Genomic DNA, 22,758 nt, shown 5'->3' with positions numbered 1-22,758 from the left:
TGTCGTCTACGTACCTCTTCCATAAGGTCGGGCGTAGAGTGGCAGTCTGGATGGCGTCCGTCTCAAATTTCTCCATGAAGATGTTGGCTACAACCGGAGATAGGGGGGAGCCCATTGGGGTGCCCTCAATTTGCTTGTAGAAGGTTCCATTCCAGGTGAAGTATGTATTGGTTAAGCAGTGTCTCACCAGGGGGGGTACCCCAGCATTCAGTCCTTGATGAACCAAGTCTTCAATGATTGCGATGGTGTCAGGCACAGGTACCTTGGTGAACAAGGAAACCACATCAAAACTGACAAGCAGGTCGTCTGGGGACAGGGCAATCCCCTTGATTGTCGATACCAGGTCAGTAGAGTTTAGTACTGCAGAGGTGGTTTTTCCAGTGAAAGGCCGTAGGATTTCGGACAAAAAACGAGCCAGTTTGTAAGTGGGGGAGTTGATAGTAGAGACAATGGGACGAAGAGGTGTATCTTCTTTATGTATCTTTGGCAAGCCGTACAATCTTGGTGGTCTGGCTGCAGAAGGTTTCAACGAGAACTGTTTGGTCTGATCAATTAATGCGGTTGAAGCAGAAATGATGTTGTTGGTTTTGGAGACGAGGCTGTTGGTGGGGTCTCTTTTTATTTTGTATAGCTGCCATCGTTTAGTAGTTCTTGAATTTTGTTGTTGTATTCTATTTTGTCCATGATGACAGTGGCATTGCCTTTGTCGGCTGAGAGGATGACAATGTCATCCCTCTTTTTTAATTGAGCTAATTCAAAACGCTCCTCTTTGCTGATGTTGCTAGCTGGCATCTTAGCGTTTTTGAGGGTTACAGAGATTTCGGATCTTGCTACGTCTGCAGCGATGTGACTCAAGCCCTTGAGAGCTACATCTACTCGAGCAATTATATCATTAACTGGTATGTGTCTAGGTGTGACTGCAAAGTTTAGTCCTTTAGCTAAAACGGATTTCAAACCTTCAGAAATAGGACTGTTACTGCGATTAATTACGACTTTGTTAATATCTAGCTTTTCAATGTGTGGGTCCGGTTTCTTGTTTGAGAGGCGATTGAATTTGGAAATCAAGTTGTCCTTACATTTAGTCGACATAGCGGCAGCTGAAGAGGCAGTCATTTTTTCCACATGTTCCCAATCCGATGTGGACATTGTTACACGATTCAACACAGTACATAAAATCCGTGATCTGGTACCGTCTGTAAAAGATGTGGTTCCAGACATACAGTACCCTGGCGTCTACAAACTAAGTTGCCTCTGTGGTAGCAGTTACATTGGGGAAACCAAACGACATGTCTCGGACCGCATCCGTGAACATAAAGCTGACCTGAAACACGGTAGGACTAACACCTCAGCCGTGGCAGATCACTGTTACAACTCAGTGGGCTCACATGATATTGACTTCTCCAAGACAGAGGTTCTCTGCAAGCCATCTGGCTATCATGAGAGATTCGTTCATGAGGCGATCCACATATACAAACACAGAGACAACTTTAACCGAGAAGATGGATTCTGGCTCAGCAATCATTGGAAGGACGTAATAAACCATTTCGATACACATTAGGGTGTGTAGAATAATACATAGTGTGATATTAAATGTATAAGATATAGGTTGGTTTACAGCAATACAGTATATAATTTAATGTTGGGTTTATCTATGGCAGTATATAGTACGGTATATGCTCGTGTGATGTAAGAGAATAAGGTTTAGATGGAAGCATATTATAGAATTTTTACGAGGTAAAATTGTAATGTATTACTTGCTGTTAGTAACTCAGCTTATTATAGAGTATAGTAAGTATACTGATGGTGCGATGCAGTTTATACTTTAGTTTTTTATGTAGTTTATACTTTAGTTTTCTACGTGTTGTTGAGTAACTGCAGCTACATATCATTAACATTCCTTTCCTTTGTTACTGCTAATCCCTGCACCCCCCTTGGTTGCTGCTGATCCTGCATAATGCATGGGCATAATATGACTTTGACACCCCCCCGCCCAACGCCTACGCATTTTCCATGAATATGCTAAATCCCTCTTCACATGCACATTCTTTTTGTTAAGGCGCTCTTCAACCCCCAATGCAGCTTATATATAAGCTCCTAGTTTGGTAGTGTCTCATTCTTCACCTGAAGACGGCTGCTTGCGTTGTAGCCGAAACGTCGTGAGAATTGTTTTATTATGTTTTATTTTTATTATTTTATTACTTCCCTTCTACGTGACTTTACCGAAAGAAACAAGAAGATGAATCCCTGCAGTCACGAAAGCTTTAAATCGAAATTTAACCGCCTCTACGGGGAGGGTTTCCACATAACTTTGAGATCCTTCAACAAGCTCCGGGATAAGAAGGCTCAGCTAATCGAGTCTCTCACCTTTCTGAAGAGATGCCGCGACTCTAAGGTAATACCAAACGCATTTACACTAACATCTGCTGCTGTAACTTCTTCTAATGCGAAACGAATTCTGTCTAGAACTAGCTTAGCTCTTATCTCAGAGAAAATCAGACTTACGCGCACCGAACTAGATCAGTTAGACAAGACACTCTACAAATCACACTTATCTTTGAGTGTAACAATGTCCACATCGGATTGGGAACATGTGGAAAAAATGACTGCCTCTTCAGCTGCCGCTATGTCGACTAAATGTAAGGACAACTTGATTTCCAAATTCAATCGCCTCTCAAACAAGAAACCGGACCCACACATTGAAAAGCTAGATATTAACAAAGTCGTAATTAATCGCAGTAACAGTCCTATTTCTGAAGGTTTGAAATCCGTTTTAGCTAAAGGACTAAACTTTGCAGTCACACCTAGACACATACCAGTTAATGATATAATTGCTCGAGTAGATGTAGCTCTCAAGGGCTTGAGTCACATCGCTGCAGACGTAGCAAGATCCGAAATCTCTGTAACCCTCAAAAACGCTAAGATGCCAGCTAGCAACATCAGCAAAGAGGAGCGTTTTGAATTAGCTCAATTAAAAAAGAGGGATGACATTGTCATCCTCTCAGCCGACAAAGGCAATGCCACTGTCATCATGGACAAAATAGAATACAACAACAAAATTCAAGAACTACTAAACGATGGCAGCTATACAAAAATAAAAAGAGACCCCACCAACAGCCTCGTCTCCAAAACCAACAACATCATTTCTGCTTCAACCGCATTAATTGATCAGACCAAACAGTTCTCGTTGAAACCTTCTGCAGCCAGACCACCAAGATTGTACGGCTTGCCAAAGATACATAAAGAAGATACACCTCTTCGTCCCATTGTCTCTACTATCAACTCCCCCACTTACAAACTGGCTCGTTTTTTGTCCGAAATCCTACGGCCTTTCACTGGAAAAACCACCTCTGCAGTACTAAACTCTACTGACCTGGTATCGACAATCAAGGGGATTGCCCTGTCCCCAGACGACCTGCTTGTCAGTTTTGATGTGGTTTCCTTGTTCACCAAGGTACCTGTGCCTGACACCATCGCAATCATTGAAGACTTGGTTCATCAAGGACTGAATGCTGGGGTACCCCCCCTGGTGAGACACTGCTTAACCAATACATACTTCACCTGGAATGGAACCTTCTACAAGCAAATTGAGGGCACCCCAATGGGCTCCCCCCTATCTCCGGTTGTAGCCAACATCTTCATGGAGAAATTTGAGACGGACGCCATCCAGACTGCCACTCTACGCCCGACCTTATGGAAGAGGTACGTAGACGACACTTTTGTCATCTGGCCACATGGCCGGCCTGCTCTAGACCAATTTCTCGACCACATCAATTCCATACACCCAGCCATCAGATTCACCATGGAAGTCGAAAATGATGGCAAGCTACCCTTTTTGGATGTCCTAATCAAAAGGAGACCTGATGGTTCAATGAGCCACTCTGTCTACAGGAAAGCCACCCACACGGATGCTTATCTAAAACCGGATTCCCACCACCATCCATCTCAGAAGAATTCCCTCATCAAGACTCTATATCATAGAGCCCAATGCATCTCCGACCATGAACACATTTCCAGTGAACTCAAACACGTACGCCAAGCTCTTAAGGCAAATGGTTACTCCGACTATACAATCCGCAAAGCCATCACTCCAACCATCAAGAAGGATCCTGTTGAGGAGCCTTTCAAGACCATCACCTTACCCTACATTGCTGGGGTCACAAAAAAGATCTCCAAAATCCTGATTAAACACAAGATCCAGGTCCGATTCAACACAGTACATAAAATCCGTGATCTGGTACCGTCTGTAAAAGATGTGGTTCCAGACATACAGTACCCTGGCGTCTACAAACTAAGTTGCCTCTGTGGTAGCAGTTACATTGGGGAAACCAAACGACATGTCTCGGACCGCATCCGTGAACATAAAGCTGACCTGAAACACGGTAGGACTAACACCTCAGCCGTGGCAGATCACTGTTACAACTCAGTGGGCTCACATGATATTGACTTCTCCAAGACAGAGGTTCTCTGCAAGCCATCTGGCTATCATGAGAGATTCGTTCATGAGGCGATCCACATATACAAACACAGAGACAACTTTAACCGAGAAGATGGATTCTGGCTCAGCAATCATTGGAAGGACGTAATAAACCATTTCGATACACATTAGGGTGTGTAGAATAATACATAGTGTGATATTAAATGTATAAGATATAGGTTGGTTTACAGCAATACAGTATATAATTTAATGTTGGGTTTATCTATGGCAGTATATAGTACGGTATATGCTCGTGTGATGTAAGAGAATAAGGTTTAGATGGAAGCATATTATAGAATTTTTACGAGGTAAAATTGTAATGTATTACTTGCTGTTAGTAACTCAGCTTATTATAGAGTATAGTAAGTATACTGATGGTGCGATGCAGTTTATACTTTAGTTTTTTATGTAGTTTATACTTTAGTTTTCTACGTGTTGTTGAGTAACTGCAGCTACATATCATTAACATTCCTTTCCTTTGTTACTGCTAATCCCTGCACCCCCCTTGGTTGCTGCTGATCCTGCATAATGCATGGGCATAATATGACTTTGACACCCCCCCGCCCAACGCCTACGCATTTTCCATGAATATGCTAAATCCCTCTTCACATGCACATTCTTTTTGTTAAGGCGCTCTTCAACCCCCAATGCAGCTTATATATAAGCTCCTAGTTTGGTAGTGTCTCATTCTTCACCTGAAGACGGCTGCTTGCGTTGTAGCCGAAACGTCGTGAGAATTGTTTTATTATGTTTTATTTTTATTATTTTATTACTTCCCTTCTACGTGACTTTACCGAAAGAAACAAGAAGAAGATTAATATAAAGGATTTAAAAAGAAAACGACAGCCCACAAGGGGGCAGCCAAATAGCCCCATGGGGAGTTGGGGGGGCAGCCAAAGAAGGTTACCGACCCCTGACCTACCTAGTATCAGAATCTGAATAAAATGGAGAAATCCGATGAGCTACAAAGCTTTTTCACAGATGTCCAATAGGGGAGGGTCAGAACGTTGCAACAACAAACAATAGAAAAATACGATAGGAGTGCAAAGTAAAGGAAAGGTAAACAAACCGATAAAAAATATACAAATAAAACTTAACAATTTGTTTAATCTTACCAGGTAGAACCCACTGAACTATTAATTTATTTTTCAGAAGCGACTTTGGCCACAAATGATAGCTGAACAAAGTGGCTTATGTGGAAATTTATAGCAGCAAATTAATATAAATACACGTAGTCTAATAATCTACAGACAATACATTGGACTCGGGCCACGTGAGAGCACTGTGCAGTATCTAAAGCAAGCTTTTGGTTGTTTGACCCTGAACCAGTGATGGAAATTCGATATTCTTATTACAGGGGTCAGTCTGTGAAGAGTTAAGAATTGGCCACCCTTGTATTTTAACCGACTTTGACTAATCGATACATAACCTATCTTTCAAACAATAGTGGTGTATCCTTTCTTAACTATCTCCCTATCTGGCTCCCTCCTACCCATCCTCATCTATATCTGCGTGGCTAACTTCCCCACATAATGAAACATACGCACCCTGTACCGACATTACCAAATCTCAGCTTTATTGGCATTTTAGAATATAAGTCAGACCTTAGTCGTGATTGTCCATACACTGTGTATAAATTGGGTCCATTGGATACCTGGACATTTCTACTTTCTTGTAGAATCAATCGCCTGCTTCTCCGATGGCTGTGAAAAATAATGGCAATACAAAATGGCATTACTGGATTTAATGATTATTGCAGTGCAAAGTTGAAGGCAAGCTGTCTGTTATTAACTTGTCCGTAGAGTGTAGAATTTTTAATCTCACACCACAGGTTTATCACGACTCATAAGTTGATTATTCTCCTATCACTGGACTCGGGCCACGTGAGAGCACTGTGCAGTATCTAAAGCAGGGGTCGGGAACCTTTTTGACTGGGAGAGCCATTAAAGCCAAATATTTCTAAATATATTTCATTGAGAGCCATATAGTATTTTAAACGTATAATAAATTAAATGTCTTACTTTTAATGCGACTTCTGGTGCTGCATGGTTTTGCTGATGGCCTTGTAGTCTGGTTCATACGACTTGGTGAGGTTGAGCTTCGTGCAGGCGTGACACGTGAAATTTATCTTCAAAACTAATTTCTGTTTACTTTAAAATGACACAGTATTATTAAACAATATCACAAGTATTTTAAAATCAGTTCCAAACTGATTTTTATTATTATTATTTTTTTAACTCAAAATTGTCTGGGAGCCATATGCCGTCACTGGAAGAGCCATATATGGCTCGCGAGCCATAGGTTCCCGACCGCTGATCTAAAGCAAGCTTTGGGTTGTTTGACCCTGAACCAGTGATGGAAATTCGATATTCTTATTACAGGGGTCAGTCTGTGAAGAGTTAAGAATTGGCCACCCTTGTATTTTAACCGACTTTGACTAATCGATTCTGTCGACGTTTTTAAATCCTTTATATTAAGTTCGCTTGCTTGCGTGCTTGCTTGCTTACGACCGTGCAAATCTTTCGGTCGTTTTTTAACCCACTTCCCGTGATCCAATCGAGCTGAAATTTTGCACACAGACTCGTTGTGCGAGACAATTAATGTTCGTGAAAATGTTTTTCCAAAATTTTACACTGTTTAGGGAAAACTAATTAAATATTTAATTACCAATTGCTTAATACTGGAAGACAATCATCTGACCCATAGGTGGCAGGCATCTCAAGCCAGAGGACGAGAGGACTCTAGCCGCCACGCATATAAAGGATTTATAGTGAAAAACTTTGTTTTTACTGGTTATACTTATTTTTATTTGAGACCTCTGACATTGGGATATGGATGGGGTTACGCATGAGATTGTCCAAATGGTCGCGTGAGATTGACTTCGTGGTGGCTCGTGAGAGAATCAGACACGGGGCCAATTGCTTTTTGAACATCAAAGTCTTAAGCTTCGTAAAACGCACGCTTGGAATTAACATTGACGGAGAGAAACATGGACACGTGAATTACATGGCGGCGTTGCAACTCCAGCGTTCGGTGGGTGATTTGACGACAAGTCTTGGCCAAAAGAGTCGAGTAACAGATCGTCAATTGTCATGACGGCACACCTGTCAATCCACACGGTTTAACCCGTATTCTTGTACAGGGAAATTTAGTTTTCAGATCCATACGGCGTACAGCCGTTTCAATACGGGCACATTTCTGTCTATTTGTGTTTCTCCTTTGTGATGGGCCTTTGTAGGATGGATGTTGAGATTGATAAGGACACGGGGGTGACCAATAAGGTCTGTGATCAGGTAGGGCACAGAGAAGGGGTTCATTATCTTTGTTTCTTTCGGTAAAGTCACGTAGGTATCAAATAAAATAAATTAACCACGTTTCGATCACGGAACCGATACAGCAGGACAACTGCTGATTTAGGAGGAAACCCATCCCACAGAGGACGCGAAAAAACCCAGGAGACGGAGCCATGAAAACAGCTCGTGTGCGGTGGAGGTACTTTGACATCGGGCGATCGTGAAAGACGGACAAGCGGTCTCCCTCTAAGCCTGCTTACCTTACTCCCCTCCCTTCGTACTCATTGACATGTACATTTTTTCCCTACCCCCTCCCTCTCTCTGCCTCCGCCCCCCTCTGTCTATTTAAGGCCACCCCACAGAGACGATCCCCCCTCTCTGTGCCTGTGTTGCTCTCTCTCTCTATGTATCTTGGTGATATCTGTCTGCTTATATGTCTGTCTATAGTTTTCTGGTTAGATTCTATGTCGCTATTTCATTATGCCTGATGATGATTGCTTGTGTTGCAATCGAAATCGTCGTATGCTATTATTTAATTTATTATTTTATCTTTATACGTGACTTTACCGAAAAAAACAAAGAATAATACGGACAAGGGGTATTTGGAGGGCTTCCATCCAGCAGTGGATGGAGAGCGGCTGAGTCGGGGGGGGGGGGAGGATGATGATGAAGCCCCGCCCCTGGCCGAGGGGTCAGAGGTCACGGGCCAGCTGTTCCTGGACGCCTGCGTCTTATTCACTCGTCCTCCTCCTCCTCTGTCGGCACAAAGTCAGTGTTCGCCTTCTTCCCTTCGATACAAACAATTGAACCTCCGCTCATTTTCGTCGTCTGTAGTTCGACTCCCGGTCGCTCCGTGGCCGATTGCCTTGGCTTGCAAAAACAACCTGAGACCGAGTAGGCCGCAGCCGAGGCCCGTTCTTGCCTGGCGTGGCTCCCGACGAAGGCGAGCCCTGCCCGGCGTCGTTATCAGAATGGCCAGGGGTGGGTCGGGGGGTTTCGGCAGTTTTGCCGTAAGCCTCACCCGATAGTGACGGACATTTAAATGTTTTTTTTTTAATCTTCCCATGTAGTGTTTTGCGATTTGACGTACGTGACGAAATGTGTGCGTAAATGCAGCTGTTTATACCTTTAAGGCCAATAAAACACATAACACGAGCGTCGCCAAAAGTACAGGAAATCACTTAAAAAAATTGAATATTCAACGATACTGCAATTTTATAACAATGTGTGTGTGTTTATTATATCGCGTCTACATGCGGATGCGTCTGAACATGAAGTCATGCATTTTGACGTTCGGCCCAATTCATTTAACGACTCTTGGCACAGTGCAGAAAGATTCTGTTGTGCTACAATCGCATGTCAATGTTGTGAATGTCGAAGGGTAAACTTTACCCTGAGTAAGGACTGATGTTTTATTGACAATGTTAAGTACTAAAACGCGGATAGTCCACTGAGATGACTTGCTTTTTAATGGAAACTTTTTTTTGGGTTTTTGAAGTTAATAAAATTACTATAAATGACTGTCTACCAAACAGGAAACCTAAGTGCATTCCAAGAATATTATATTTTAATTGTCCCCGAATTCCCTTATTGAAGGGTGGCTATTTCGAGCAATTGCTTGATTTTGTTACGAATACAGTGTAACTGGTTATATTATTGCAAGATGAACTCGTTGTCATGGGATTCGTCATAAACCTACTGGGATTTAAACATACAGTATTGTTGCTGGACTGTCTTTGAGTGTGATATAGCTTTCAAAGCCCTCTAAGCAAAGATGGGTGGTGGTATAAGCTTCAGGGGCCATTGTTGACCAATTCAAACACGTATCGATACAATTTGTGTCGTGGGATGCTGTAGTTAGCACCGAGTATCCATTAAAAAGTATGGAAAATACTTCTTATTTAAAGAAAAATTTAGACAATTGAATTACTGTACATTGTTTTTCAAAATGGAAAAGTTTATCTTTAACAGCTGGGCACTGTTGTGTCTATGAATGTGATGGATCCGTTTTATATTATGTTTGTGTTCCACAATCGGATGTAATTTGTCATGTTCAGCTTAAGATGAAACCTATTTACTGCATCTTCAATGCATTGGACAAAATACATTTTTGAGTAGGATAGGCTTTTTCGAAGGCGATATACAGTACATTTCTTCTCTTACTATCGACTTTACAAACAGTTTATTTTACCAACTAAACAACACTTATGTAAAAATAAAGTTAATTGGAAATCTAGGTTAAAAACAGCTTACCATATGATTTTTTTTACAATTTTTTATTGTATTTCAATATGAGCCCGGTACAGAGCAAAAATGAGGCAGAAGGGGGGATTACAGAAATTCCGCAGACCTCAGTCCTGCACACTGCATCTGGGTTTAAAGCAGGGGGGAAAGTGTGCTCGCCGCACTATGTAATAAAAAAAAATCCTTGAAACTCTTTTACAGCATGACTCACCTTCCCGAACCATCGGAGGTGTTCGAGCCCGATGTGTCCCGCTTCCGCGTGCAGCGCCGCTCGTGGGATGAGCTCCGGGAGGTGGTGCGTGCCAGCCGCAAGCAGCAGAGCCTGATGGCCTGCAAGGCCCCGCACGAGTTCCAGTTCGTACGTTACGGCGATGAGGCCGACCCTCAGCGATCCCACCGCGTCTACTTCCTCGGTGCGACACGTGCGGGCAGTGGACACACTGCACTTTGACGTAGCCATGGGCCCTTTAACTATCAACTTAGTAGTGATTGGGCACCAGAGCAAATTTAACAGCGCTCACAATCCTTCATAATTTTATAAAATAATGAACTTTGACAATCAACTGGTGGATGAAGGCCTCTGCACACCATGCCAGTAATGGGCAATCTGATACACTTCACCATGCTGGTCAGTGTGGGGGGGGTCCAGGACTGGTTCAGATGTCATTTTCTGCTGATGTTAGCCATGGCTGAAATCAACTCACCGTTTTAATAATGCAGTATTCTAACCACTGCACCACCGCTACCATCCACTCATTCTTTATGTGTAGAAACTTAATTTATTAGTCACAGAATGTACTTGAGAAATGTTGTCATATAGAACAAAGGCTCATTCTGACTTGAAGGAACTTATTGGAAGGAACCAAGGACCAATGGAGATCTAGGAGTGGTAAGCAGTTTACATTGACCTTAACAAACTGCAACATGATTTGGTGAAAAGATTGAAATGGATAATTAGTTGCAGAGTTTAGCAGTACAAGAAAAGTACTTTTTGTGTTAAATCAACAGGGAAGTACAATTTGCATGACAAGATGAAAATAGGTATGTCACGTGAATTAAGTTTAACTGGGGCCTCTGTTACAGGTATGCCAACAGGAAGCAGAGAGAGCACTCTGTTCTATACTGAGGTTCCAAGGCAGCTTCAGAATGAAGGACATACATTCTTGTCATGGACACAAATGTTGGATCAGTTTCAGGTTCGTACCCACGAATAATCATTGCTCAGTTTACAGGTTTTGAGTAAATTTGAAATTTCCAAGTGACCAGCAGTAGTAACTGGTGTTTCACGTTTTACATATTATACGCTTAATGTAGATGCTGGATTGCTTTCTTGTTTTTTCTATGCCAGTTAATAGTTGTGTTTATGTTGATGTGAAAGAGTGCAAAAATGTGTACACTTGTAGTGAAATTGCAAATATGTTCTCAACAGTCAGCAGTACAACTTGGCACATTCTCACGGGAAGAAGAACTTCTTCGTGAGCGGAAGAGGATGGGCACTTTCGGGATCACATCTTACGATTACCACAGGGACAGCGGAACATTTCTTTTCCAGGCTGGTGGAAGCATCTTCTACTGCAAGGATGGTGTCAACAACCAGTTCACCGTGAGTCTTCCAGTGACTTGTTTTCTGGTCAGTTTTTTAAGATAGGATTTAATTTCACTTACATGCCTATTTTTGTTTGTGCTGTGGACAGACATCACAGCTGATGCCAAAAGAGGTGCAGACAAGCTGTACTGGTAGCCGCATGGATCCCAAAATCTTCCCTCCAGATCCATCCATCGTCACCTTTATCCACAGTGGTGACCTCTGGGCAGCAAGTTTGAAGAGTGGGGAAGAGTGCAGGCTCACCTTTGCTCACAAAGGTTCACAGCAAATTGTTAACAGTCTAGTTGCATACATGCACACTGAATTGCCCGCAAGCAAATTTGTAGCCAGTTTCAAATAAATTGACCTCTTATGGGCTCTGCTTTGCAGGTGTGGGTGGAGTGGCTGAAGACTGCAAAACAGCTGGTGTGGCCACGTTTGTGATTCAAGAGGAGTTTGACAGATACACCGGCTACTGGTGCTGTCCTGTGGCACAAGCAGGTGATCCTAACGCTCCTTCCACTTGTCATTGCTATTTTTCATGAAATTCTTAGAAACAGATAGGTATGTAACACCTACCTCGTTAAACCTACCGGAACTGCAGGTGCTGGTGACAGCAACATTCTGCAGATTTTGTATGAAGAGGTGGACGAGAGCGAGGTGGAGGTCATTCACGTGCCAGCTGCCGCATTGCAGCAGCGCAAAGCAGACTGCTTCCGCTACCCCCGTGCCGGTAAGCGCCCACACACAAAGAAAAAAACCCACAAACATGACAAAAAACCCTCAATAACATAATCACATAATTCCACATTAGCTGTGTCTAAGTTGCCGTCATTTGCGATTACTTGGTTGTAACAGAAGTCTGGTCATTAACCCATCCCAGCGCCCCACCCACGCACACCGCTAGGTTCCGACAAACACACGGGGTGACCCTGGCTGCAGCTGACTCTCCGGAGGTATTTCACCGTTTGAAACAGCGTTCCCGATTGGCCATAAACCGGCCATTTCTTTTTTTTCTTGTGTACATGGATATTGTGTGGTAATTTAAACAGTAACCGTCTCTCACATGGAAATATTTAACTAATTTTCAAAGGGTTTCTTTTTTCATTGAGCAGTTATGTATACAGCATTTACAGACACGGGTCGTGCAGGAGATATACTGAAAAAATACGGTTGTGTACCCTTCGTGAGCCATTGATTGCTGGGATAGGGTGTTGGCTCAATAAAAATAGATCTTTAAGTTAGTAAAAATGTGTTGAATCATGGCATCATTGGCATGACATTGTTTTTCATGACATTATTGTAAACACTTTTCAACAATGCTTTGATTTTTTTTGTCTTTTTTTCAGGGAGTAAAAACCCTCTCGTTTCACTTAAGATATGTGAATTCACAGTGGACAAAGAAGGCAGGGTAAGTGGAAGTGATAATAATGTTTTATTTTTCAATTAATAATGATTTTATCTGAGGGTGCTTCTCAAAACGGGGAAAGTTATTTGGCTATTGAATCCCCTTATACTCTTTCAGTTAAAACCAACTGCGCACATCTGTTGTTCAGATCACAGACGTGGTTGACAAGGAGTTGCTGATGTCACTTGATGTGCTTTTCCCTGGCACGGAATACATCACGCGAGCAGGCTGGACTCGAGATGGACAGTAGTAAGTGCACTAAGGACATCGCACAATGGACACGGCACACGCAATCTTACGTTACAAGCGATTTGCCTGCAATGCAACGCAAGCTTTAGGCATCTAATGGATTCGCCTCCCCAAAATTTTCTTGGTTCTCAATTCGATTCAAGAAACAACTTCTTTTTGTAAAAAAATTGTACTGACCTATTTGCATTGTTTCTCGGTTTTTTTGTCCCATTTGTAGTCTCGTTTCCTCCATTCTGAATATGACAAGTCTGTCATTGCGCATAGTTTTATTATACCCGAAAGTATCACTTCTCACACGATTTATTTCACGCATCGGGAGCGTGAGAATGGACATTTATCAAATAACCATTGCGTCATCATTTGCCTTACAGGCCATTTTTAAGAATTGGTGGTTGTGGTGAAATATTTAGATGTGTGTGTGCGTGCCGTTTTTTGACACTTGCCTCTCTGTCCCCTTGCAACTTCTGACATCTGCAGTGTGTGGGCCCAGCTGCTAGACCGTCCCCAGCAGAGGCTGCAGCTGGTGCTGCTCCCGTCCACGCTGTTTGTGCGTTCCCCATCTACAGGTGGAAAGTGGGATGAGATCGCTCGAGCCACCCCGGGCAGCCTCACTCCCTACCTCATCTACCAGGAGGAGACTGACATCTGGATAAATGTATGGCATGGCAAGCAGCCGTTAATTGAACATCCTTGCGCACAACACTGGACACCTCATCTCTCTCACTGCCAATAAAGTTATTTAGGCTTCTGGTGACAATGATATGTGTATTGTTGACCTTCAGGTCACCGACATCTTCCATCCACTTCCTCAAGAGAAAGAGAATGAATTTACTTTCATCTGGGCAAATGAGACCAAAACCGGGTTTCGCCACCTGCATCGAGTCACAGCGCTTCTACAGCAGAACAGCTGCAAAAGCTCTGAGGAGTCGGCCCCAAACCCTGGTAAAGCTTTCCCTTTGAACACGACATGCATTGCTTACTAACATTGATTATCGCCATTCATAATAATCATCAGCTATGAAGGTCTCCCAACACCGTCGCCGTTTCTCGCAGTCCTGCGATGTAAAAATCCACTTAGCAGCTGCACACCAGCTGATCTCAACGCACCATCTCTGCAGTTGATATCCTCTTGGATGTGTTCTCTGAATGTATGCATGTTGAACTTATTTCGCACCATATACATAGCCAACCGTGCTAATCGGAGATGCGATAATTGTGCTGCTGCTGCTGATGATGCTATTGATGGTGCTGATGATAGTGGTAGTGCTGGTGATAATGGCAGTGATGATGGTACTGATGATGGTAGTGAGGTCAGAAGTTCCTCCCACCTGCGCACCTGTCCCGGCTATATAATCACACGGTGAGACGTAACTAACTCGGCCACCCCGAGAGTGATCCCCTCTCTCGGGACTGCTTTGGTGGAATTTTCCACAGTAATATCTTCAAAAGGGGGATTCTGACTTCCTTTCTCAGAGGGTGTTCCAAACTGACATTTACTGTGTTACTCTTGCTTCAGAGGAAGTAGGTGGGAAGAGACTTAATAAATTATTCATAATTTTGTAACAAGGGGAAAGTGCCTCCAGAACCAGATAATCCCAGTTGCAGTGCCATTCTCACGCGATTACAGGCTTAGTGTGTTTGTCATTAAATCTCCTCGTATCGTGCCAAGATCTTTGGCCTGAATTACTTTAATAGCACTGCTTCGTGTTTTTGTCATACGTGTAAAAATGATTCTGGTTGACCATATTTCCATCTTTAAAGCGACAATATACTGCGTGTGTGTATATAGATATCCAAAGTATTTTTTTAACTCGTCTTATGTAATCATATTGAATATTTTTTTCCAGCTGATTTTTTGTGCCCCCTGAAAGAAGAAATTGTCTTGACCCAAGGTGACTGGGAGGTGCTTGGTCAGCAAGGATTCAAAGTGAGTAACCAAGCTCCTGCTTGGATGGTTACATTAGACAACGGTTAAGGCACTGCGGGTTTAGAAATGTAGTGAAAACTCGGCATGATTCCAATAATTGTCATGATTTTGGGGTTTAAATTTTAACATTCAGTTATTTCTTTTTCTCACTTTTTCCAATGTCATTTGTATTATTTCTATGTTTGTTTGTGTCCTTAGTACAGTTTTTTTTTATACCATTAGCCAAAATGTAACAGCATAACATGTGTGTACACTTTGCATAAAGTGTAAGTTATTGATTCCTACATGTCTGATGAGATGTGTGCATGCTTTGGGATCCCTGCTCTAATCCCCCTGCTTGCCCCCCTCCCTTCTGCATTCATTCTTGTAAAGCGTATTGAGATGTTAAATTATTTGTATTACTTTTGTAAGAATCTATTTAAAATGTATTAATCGATGTATTGTCACAGGTGTACTTTTATCCTGTTTTTAAAATACTCACTGCCACCAGGTGTGGGTGGACGAGGCGCAGGGCGTGGTGTTCTTTCAGAGCACACTTGATTCACCGCTGGAGCATCACCTGTACGTGGTGAGCTACGTGAGTCCGGGGGAGGTGCGGAGACTCACCCAGCCAGGCTTCTCGCATATCTGCTCACTAAGTCCGGTAAGGAATGTCTTGTTTATTTACTCCATCCCCTTTGATTTATAACCAAGAACGTAGCAAAACAGGAGGTAGATGATCGGCAATGCACAATCGGTAGCACTTCGGGAGAAAAATCGAACGGTAATTCGTGATAGAGATATAATCTTAATATCAGTTCAAGAATTGTATGCATATTTTAATTCAAAGAAAATGCATTTAGCCCAGGTATAAAACTCGATCTGAGATGAAGTTTCAAATGCTACACTTCAAAAAGTTAACTGTGACCTTTGCGATTAATGTTCATTATTGTAATAACAGCTGTCACTGTACCAATTCATTGCGTAACACCACGGCGATTACGTACACTTTCGTTTTTTTTTTGTCTCGTTACCTTGCTTTGCCAAACGTGACATAACCAAAGTCTTTGGGGGTGGGGGTGGGGTTTGCCCGCTGTCCCTTTGCTGCAGGACTTTGACTTGTTCGTGACGCAGTGCAGCAGTGTGGCTCGGCCGCCAGCCGTGCATCTCTTCCCCCTGTCAAGCTCGGGTTCAGGAGCCTCCTCCCACATCGCGCCTGGACCCTGGGGCAGCCTCATGGAGCCACCTGGTCTGCTTATCGCACATCGAGTCATGCGGCACATTGAGTTTAAACGACGTCCAATAACGTAATAATGTAATTGCACGTCGTTAGTGTTTATGGCATATTCTCAAGTGTATCTTTATTGCCAGTTTATGGTCTGTTTGAGTTGAATGTCTAAAAATAAATATATTTAATAGGCCTGTAAAAATACAGCCACTTGCAATGATATGAAATGTCTCAATTCTGGGTCATGATTTGATTAAATAATCGTTACTTTTTTAACACTTGAGTGAACGTGGCACTGTCTAGTAGCTGTCGCGTTCACCTGAACCCATGGTAACATTGTTGTTAATGTAGTGGCCTGTAGTGATTGCATGGTTCATCTAAACCCAGTACATATAATAACAACACCATCGTATCATTGCAAGCACAATTCAATGTGTATATCGTGACCTTCCAGTTTTATTCATTGCATGCCAAATGTTTAAACATTTTACACTATGAACACAGCACGTGTTGTGGTGCTCTACTTAAAATCACGGAAGTGTGAATTATCTGTGCTTTACCAGAGAACATGCAGGAGTACAAACCACCGGTGATATTCAACTTCAAGAGCGAGTCCGGCCCCACGCTCTTCGGCATGCTCTACCACCCGCACAACCTGAAGCCAGGCCAAAAATACCCCACCGTCGTCTTTGTGTATGGGGGACCCCACGTGAGTGCAAGCAACTGCGCCCAACAAACACGCCCTGCAGTGCCACAATACCCGAGTTCGAAATAGTTAAATCTTTGATCCTGCACACGGTCTGTTCCCACTGCTACTTAAACGTTCGTGTTTCATTGCATGCCGCACTATGTGATCACAGTAAAGTACACTTTCTTGCGTAAACGTTTGCCATGCATACATATTTACTTTGAGGATTCACACCACATCTCTTCACCTGTTGTTGTGTCGCTCAGTACGAATGCATATTTTAGCGCATCTAATGTGTGAAGCAATACGAGTTGACTGATGAAGAACTATGATTATATAAGTGAAAAAATTATCAATGTCTACATGTGGTGCTTTTAATTTTAGTTATATCGGCGTGGAGAAATGGCTGCTATAAAATGAATCCTGTTGGTGAAAAGTAATATTATATGAAGAGATTTGCTAAAAGCTGCCAAGTTGCATGAAGTACAGCTTAGTTTAGTTTCAAGTTTACTTTGCTTAACCAGGTGAGAAGTCGAGACCAGGATAGGCTATTTAAACAGTGACCTGGATGACTAAAATGACAAGAACAATAACATGAAACAAAGTACCACAACTAAGCAGATAGAGGAAAAACATCCAAATATAAATTGCAGTAAAAACAACGACGTTACACAAGACATCAACAATTGCACAAACAAAAACGGATGTCAAATAACGTAAATTTCCCACGTCAAAATTTGTCTCGAGCACACGGCTCTCGTGTTTCCCCCGCAGGTGCAGCTGGTGAGCAGCTCTTTCAAGGGCACCAAGTTCATGCGGCTCAACACGCTGGCGTCGCTGGGCTACACCGTGGTCGTCATCGACAATCGCGGCTCCTCCAACCGAGGGCTACAGTTCGAGGGCGTTCTCAAGCGCCGAATGGTTCGTGGTGATCAAAGCAAGCCGCCACCCTTTCTTGCTTATAATGTCACCGGCGCTGGCAACGTTTGATTTAATTCCACCACTATTTCACCGACTTCCAACACATGTTAAACTGCCCAAAGCCTGGGCTTGAGGCTTGCAGTGTCTTGTTTCTGTTTGTCGTGAGTGTTCTGTTTCATTGTGTGCTTTTTACATTTTGGGTGACAAGAGTTTGATATGTTAGATTCTAAAATTACCTTTTTTTCTGAAGCTAATATTCAGAAATATTGATGCTGTCAATAGGTTTTTTTACTGAAAAGCTAAGAAATACTCTTAAGAAAATGTGAATGGATTATATTTACCTAGATGATAAATATGCAAGTCTTGCACCGTGCAACCTACTGCAGTGAAATACAAACTGGTGTAAGCAAAGAGTGCATTTCTTCTCTGCACTAACGCCGGCTGGGCGTTTGTGTTCACCTGTTGCTTGTTCAGGGCGATGTGGAAGTCGCTGACCAGGTGCAAGGGCTGCAGTGGCTGGCCGAGAGGCACAACTTTATCGACCTGACGCGTGTCGCCATCCACGGCTGGTCCTACGGAGGGTACCTCTCCCTCATGGGACTCGCACTGCGCCCGGACATCTTCAAGGTGCCCTGCTTACGCGAGCTTCAAGAAGAGGGACTAATGTATTGAATAGGAATTCAGTTTATGTTAACACACGATTGTCTCTGGGTGGATTGTCCGGGTTGTGTATAACCCGTTTTTTCCAAATTTTTTAATGCATACTTGCTGCTTTATTAGTTACTCTTCAAGGGTGAGCAATTGTGTGCTCAAGTGATTGCAAATATTTGGGCAAATAAACCAATTATTTTAAGATGCACTAAAAACAACACATCAAAATTACTTCACTCCCATTCTATGTAGTTAGGATAATTGACATTTGTTTTACTTGATCCAGGCATTTGTTTTATCCGGGCCTCCCCTTCCATTCTCATCACCCCTTATAATTGAGAGCTGACCACGCAGGATAGCCTCACTGGGTATCTTGACATATCACAAATCGTGACAATTTGTCAATTGCTGTGGGACTGAGTCATTATATGCCTCTTAACCGAGGCTTAACTCTGAGATTGGAAGAGATGGGATGAGATCGGATGCATTGAAGGTTGATACGGTCCTTGACTCTCATTGTACACTTTAGAGGAGTGACTTTGAGTCGAGAAATGTGATGTATTGTTAGATGGTAAACTTTCTTCTCTTAACTTCCGTTGTGTTTAATAATTGGCTTTTTACCCTTCTATCTGGCAACAAAACTGACACCTTTTTTACAAGGAGTCATGTTTGCATAGACCACAATACCTGCAGTCATAATGCAAACAAAAAACATAACTCTGATAATGTGCACTGTCCTTGAAGTTGATTGGTCCACACCCGAGACAGCTTTTCTTAGAGCCTAGTCTCACATGGGTTGGACCAGATGACGCCAAAAGGCGCACAACTCAAAGACAATGCACCATCAGAGTATGAGAGCTCGGGGTAAGCATTTACACCATTGGAACCTCATTTGCCAGTAAAAAATATGATAATTGGTTTTTTACCCTTCTATCTGGCAACAAAACTGACACCTTTTTTACAAGGAGTCATGTTTACATAGACCACAATACCTGCAGTCATAATGCAAACAAAAAACATAACTCTGATAATCTGCACTGTCCTTGAAGTGAATTGTGTTTTTTACGGGTTTCGTCTTCCTCTTCGTGAACATCCTGCAGGTGGCGATAGCGGGCGCGCCGGTGACCGTGTGGATGGCGTACGACACCGCCTACACGGAGCGCTACCTCGGCACCCCCGACGAGAACATGTCCGGCTATGAGAGCAGCTCCGTGGCCTACCACGTGGACAAGCTGCCCAGGGAGTGCGTCATGAGATGCAGTCGCATTTAGATGCCGTACTCCAAATAGTTTTTTTGTAAATATTGTATTACTACGCTTGTGTTGCCTGCAGCGCGATCGTATGCTGCGAAATTATTTGTCCGTGAAAGTAGATTTTCCGGCTAATGATACGTGCGTTAAATTGTTTGTGCAAGACTCGATTATTTGAAATTTCTGCACGTTTTATGATCGCATCTTACTTAAGCATTTGCTTGGAATAAATCAGACAACAAATAAGACAGACAATACAGAAGGGTCTTAACAAGAGATGGAACATAGACGAGACGGAAAAACAACACAGGGACAAACAGGATAGTACAGATGAGACAGGCGTTATGGTAGGAAAAAATTGGTTACATTTCAAATGAGGCAGCACAAATAAGACGAAGAAAAAATCTATTTCTAATCCAAATAACAATTCATTTTGCCGTGGCAGGAAGGGGGCATGAGCTATAAAATGCCAATTGCTCAGACTACACTTAGCGAAAACCACAGGCTTCGACGTAGGCATACACTTGATGAGCAGTTTCTACATTGCCAGCGTGTGTCATGCTGTGGCTTTAGTGATGAAACATTGTGGTCTTGTGTAAATACTCCCCTACGTTATCAATGAGCATTACATTATTTCCTTACTATTGTCGAGAGTTATCTCATGCCTCATACGTATTTAACCAACTACACTATTTACTTTTATCATTGGACCTTTTTTTGCCAGGACCAAAGAATGAGAAATAATAATAGGTTTTACCCTTTCTGCCAATACAACAGGTGTTAAGATGTTCAAACACCAAATAGGTACATTTTGCAAGGGATCAAGTCTGCATTAACTACAATTACCTGTGGTGAACATGCAAGAAAAACATGCTCTGATACTATATTCATTGTCTTTGAAACTGATTGGCCTACACCAGAGACAGCCTTCTTTACAGCGAATGCCTTTTGGCGTTCTCTGGTCTGACAATAGTATCAGAGCATGTTTTGTCTGCATGTTCGCCACAAGTAATTGTGGTTAATGCAGACTTGATCACTTTCAAAAGGTACCTATTTGGTGTTTGAGCATCTAAACACCCTATACACTTTTGCTTATCATGTACAGTGGTGTTATAATGTTTAAACAAATCTGATATTGCGATTGTGATTGACTTTCCCAGGCCAAACCGGCTGCTTATCCTGCATGGTTTCTTGGATGAAAACGTTCACTTCTTCCACACGAGCATGCTGGTGTCTCAGCTGGTGCGCATGGGCAAGCCCTATCAGCTGCAGGTACTTCCCTTTCTCCATTCACTCCCAGTGCTGCCGTTAAAAGAAAGACACAAATCAAAAAACAAACAGCACTTGTTGATACTCACCCGGGCTTGTGAGTCATAGATACTCAGCCGGGCTGTGGATCTTAGTTACTCGCCCAGGCTGTGTGTCATAGATACTCACCCGGGCTGGATGTTGTAGTTATTCAGCCGGGTTATGCATCGTAGATACTCACTCAGGCTGGGTGTTGTAGATACTCGGGCTATGCATCGTAGATACTCAACCATGTTGTTCAGCAAGAGTGAGGTTTCGGGAATGATTTTAAAAAAACTTTAAAATTGTGGCTGGCTTCTCGATAATAATTGCCACGTGATGTCAATACATTGACATTATATTCAAACATATGTGATTGAATTCACATTGACGTGTACTCGAATTCCGTAATGATGGATTTGACTATTCATTGAAACTCTTTTTTTCTAAATCAACGAAGTTTGAATTTTTTGTCGAGCAAGCAGTTGCAGGGATGCATCTTTAGTAATATAAAGAAAAGTAATGCGTCGATATTGTTTCGTCTTTGCGTGCGCGATTGCATTTTACCTTTGGAATTGGCCTTGTTTTCAGATCTACCCCAACGAGAGGCATAGCATCCGTTCAGCCGAGTCTGCCGAGCATTACGAAGCCACTCTCCTCCACTTCCTGCAGGAGCATTTGTGACCGGGAAGTTTTAAGAGTGTCCGGCTGGTTCACATGTGAAGGTATTAACGCGCTTGCTTTTGATACTCGCTGCACTGGTTTACCCGCAGTCCTTTCTGTCGGCAATCAGTGTTTTACAGAATGGTATTTTTAATCCGTTTAACGCTATGAACTTTACGTGCTCCGCCAAACCCTGCTGGCTTTTAAATGTCTCCTCTCGACAGCTGTGATTGCTGAGGACCTAACAGGGAGCGGTGAGAGAAAGGACTTAACGCCACGGCTGCTTTTGTGTCAATCGCTCGGCATGAATGCACAGTTTATTACAATTCTTTTGTAAGAAGCAGTAAAGTATAAGAACTATTGATTCTCATTAGATAAAAAAGATCAACTGTTGGATGTGTGCCTTTCATTTGCTTTTTGACGAGGGTGTTGTTAATGGCTGCTATCAAACAAATCACTTGATGGTCACTTTAGCTTGCAAGTCACCGGTTACATTTTGCGAATCTGCCTACTGTGCATTAAAATATTAGCAAATTTAATCATGAAGAATATTGTTTCAAATAAAAAAAAACACGAACAAAAGTGGTTGCTTCATTTTTCCTGTGTTCAACTTTCAGCTTAATTCCCCAAACTATACATTATTAGCAGTTTAAATTAGAAATAATTTGTGTCCTACTGTTACATACGTTTGTCTGATACACAACCTGAAAACGCAGGTTTTATTCACCCCAAGCTCTCATACCCTGATGGTGCATTGTCTTTGAGTTGTGCGCCTTTTGGCGTCATCTGGTCCAACCCATGTGAGACTAGGCTCTAAGTAAAGCTGTCTCGGGTGTGGACCAATCAACTTCAAGGACAGTGCACATTATCAGAGTTATGTTTTTTGTTTGCATTATGACTGCAGGTATTGT

The 22,758-nt window shown here is 42.5% G+C and overlaps 1 protein-coding gene across 1 annotated transcript; it reads left to right on the top strand.

Moving 5' to 3' along the window:
* The first annotated feature begins 8,456 nt into the window (after positions 1-8,456).
* On the top strand, positions 8,457-22,423 carry LOC133343701 (dipeptidyl peptidase 9-like). Its single transcript, XM_061553447.1, has 20 exons — positions 8,457-8,535; positions 10,213-10,424; positions 11,095-11,207; positions 11,441-11,614; positions 11,706-11,874; positions 11,987-12,097; positions 12,201-12,329; positions 12,946-13,007; positions 13,153-13,253; positions 13,731-13,908; positions 14,036-14,195; positions 15,101-15,180; positions 15,671-15,823; positions 16,270-16,408; positions 16,951-17,096; positions 17,850-17,996; positions 18,471-18,623; positions 19,748-19,890; positions 21,058-21,169; positions 21,776-22,423. The coding sequence occupies exons 2-20, from the start codon at positions 10,214-10,216 to the stop codon at positions 21,866-21,868; spliced, it is 2,574 nt and encodes an 857-aa protein (XP_061409431.1). The 5' UTR covers positions 8,457-8,535; position 10,213; the 3' UTR covers positions 21,869-22,423.
* Positions 22,424-22,758: the final 335 nt, after the last annotated feature.

This window comes from Lethenteron reissneri, chromosome 18, assembly GCF_015708825.2.
Source record: "Lethenteron reissneri isolate LAM-NWPU_2019-01 chromosome 18, ASM1570882v1, whole genome shotgun sequence".
Classification (NCBI taxonomy): Eukaryota; Metazoa; Chordata; class Hyperoartia; order Petromyzontiformes; family Petromyzontidae; genus Lethenteron; species Lethenteron reissneri.
Note: the sequence above shows the minus strand (reverse complement) of the source record. Positions and strands in the feature narration are given on the sequence as shown.

Coding starts and splice junctions, on each gene's coding strand:
- LOC133343701 (XM_061553447.1), top strand. CDS start 10,214: ATGACTCACCTTCCCGAACCATCGGAGGTGTTCGAGCCCGATGTGTCC. Junction 13,008..13,152: donor CAGTGGACAAAGAAGGCAGG/GTAAGTGGAAGT, acceptor TCTGTTGTTCAG/ATCACAGACGTGGTTGACAA. Junction 15,824..16,269: donor ATATCTGCTCACTAAGTCCG/GTAAGGAATGTC, acceptor CCTTTGCTGCAG/GACTTTGACTTGTTCGTGAC.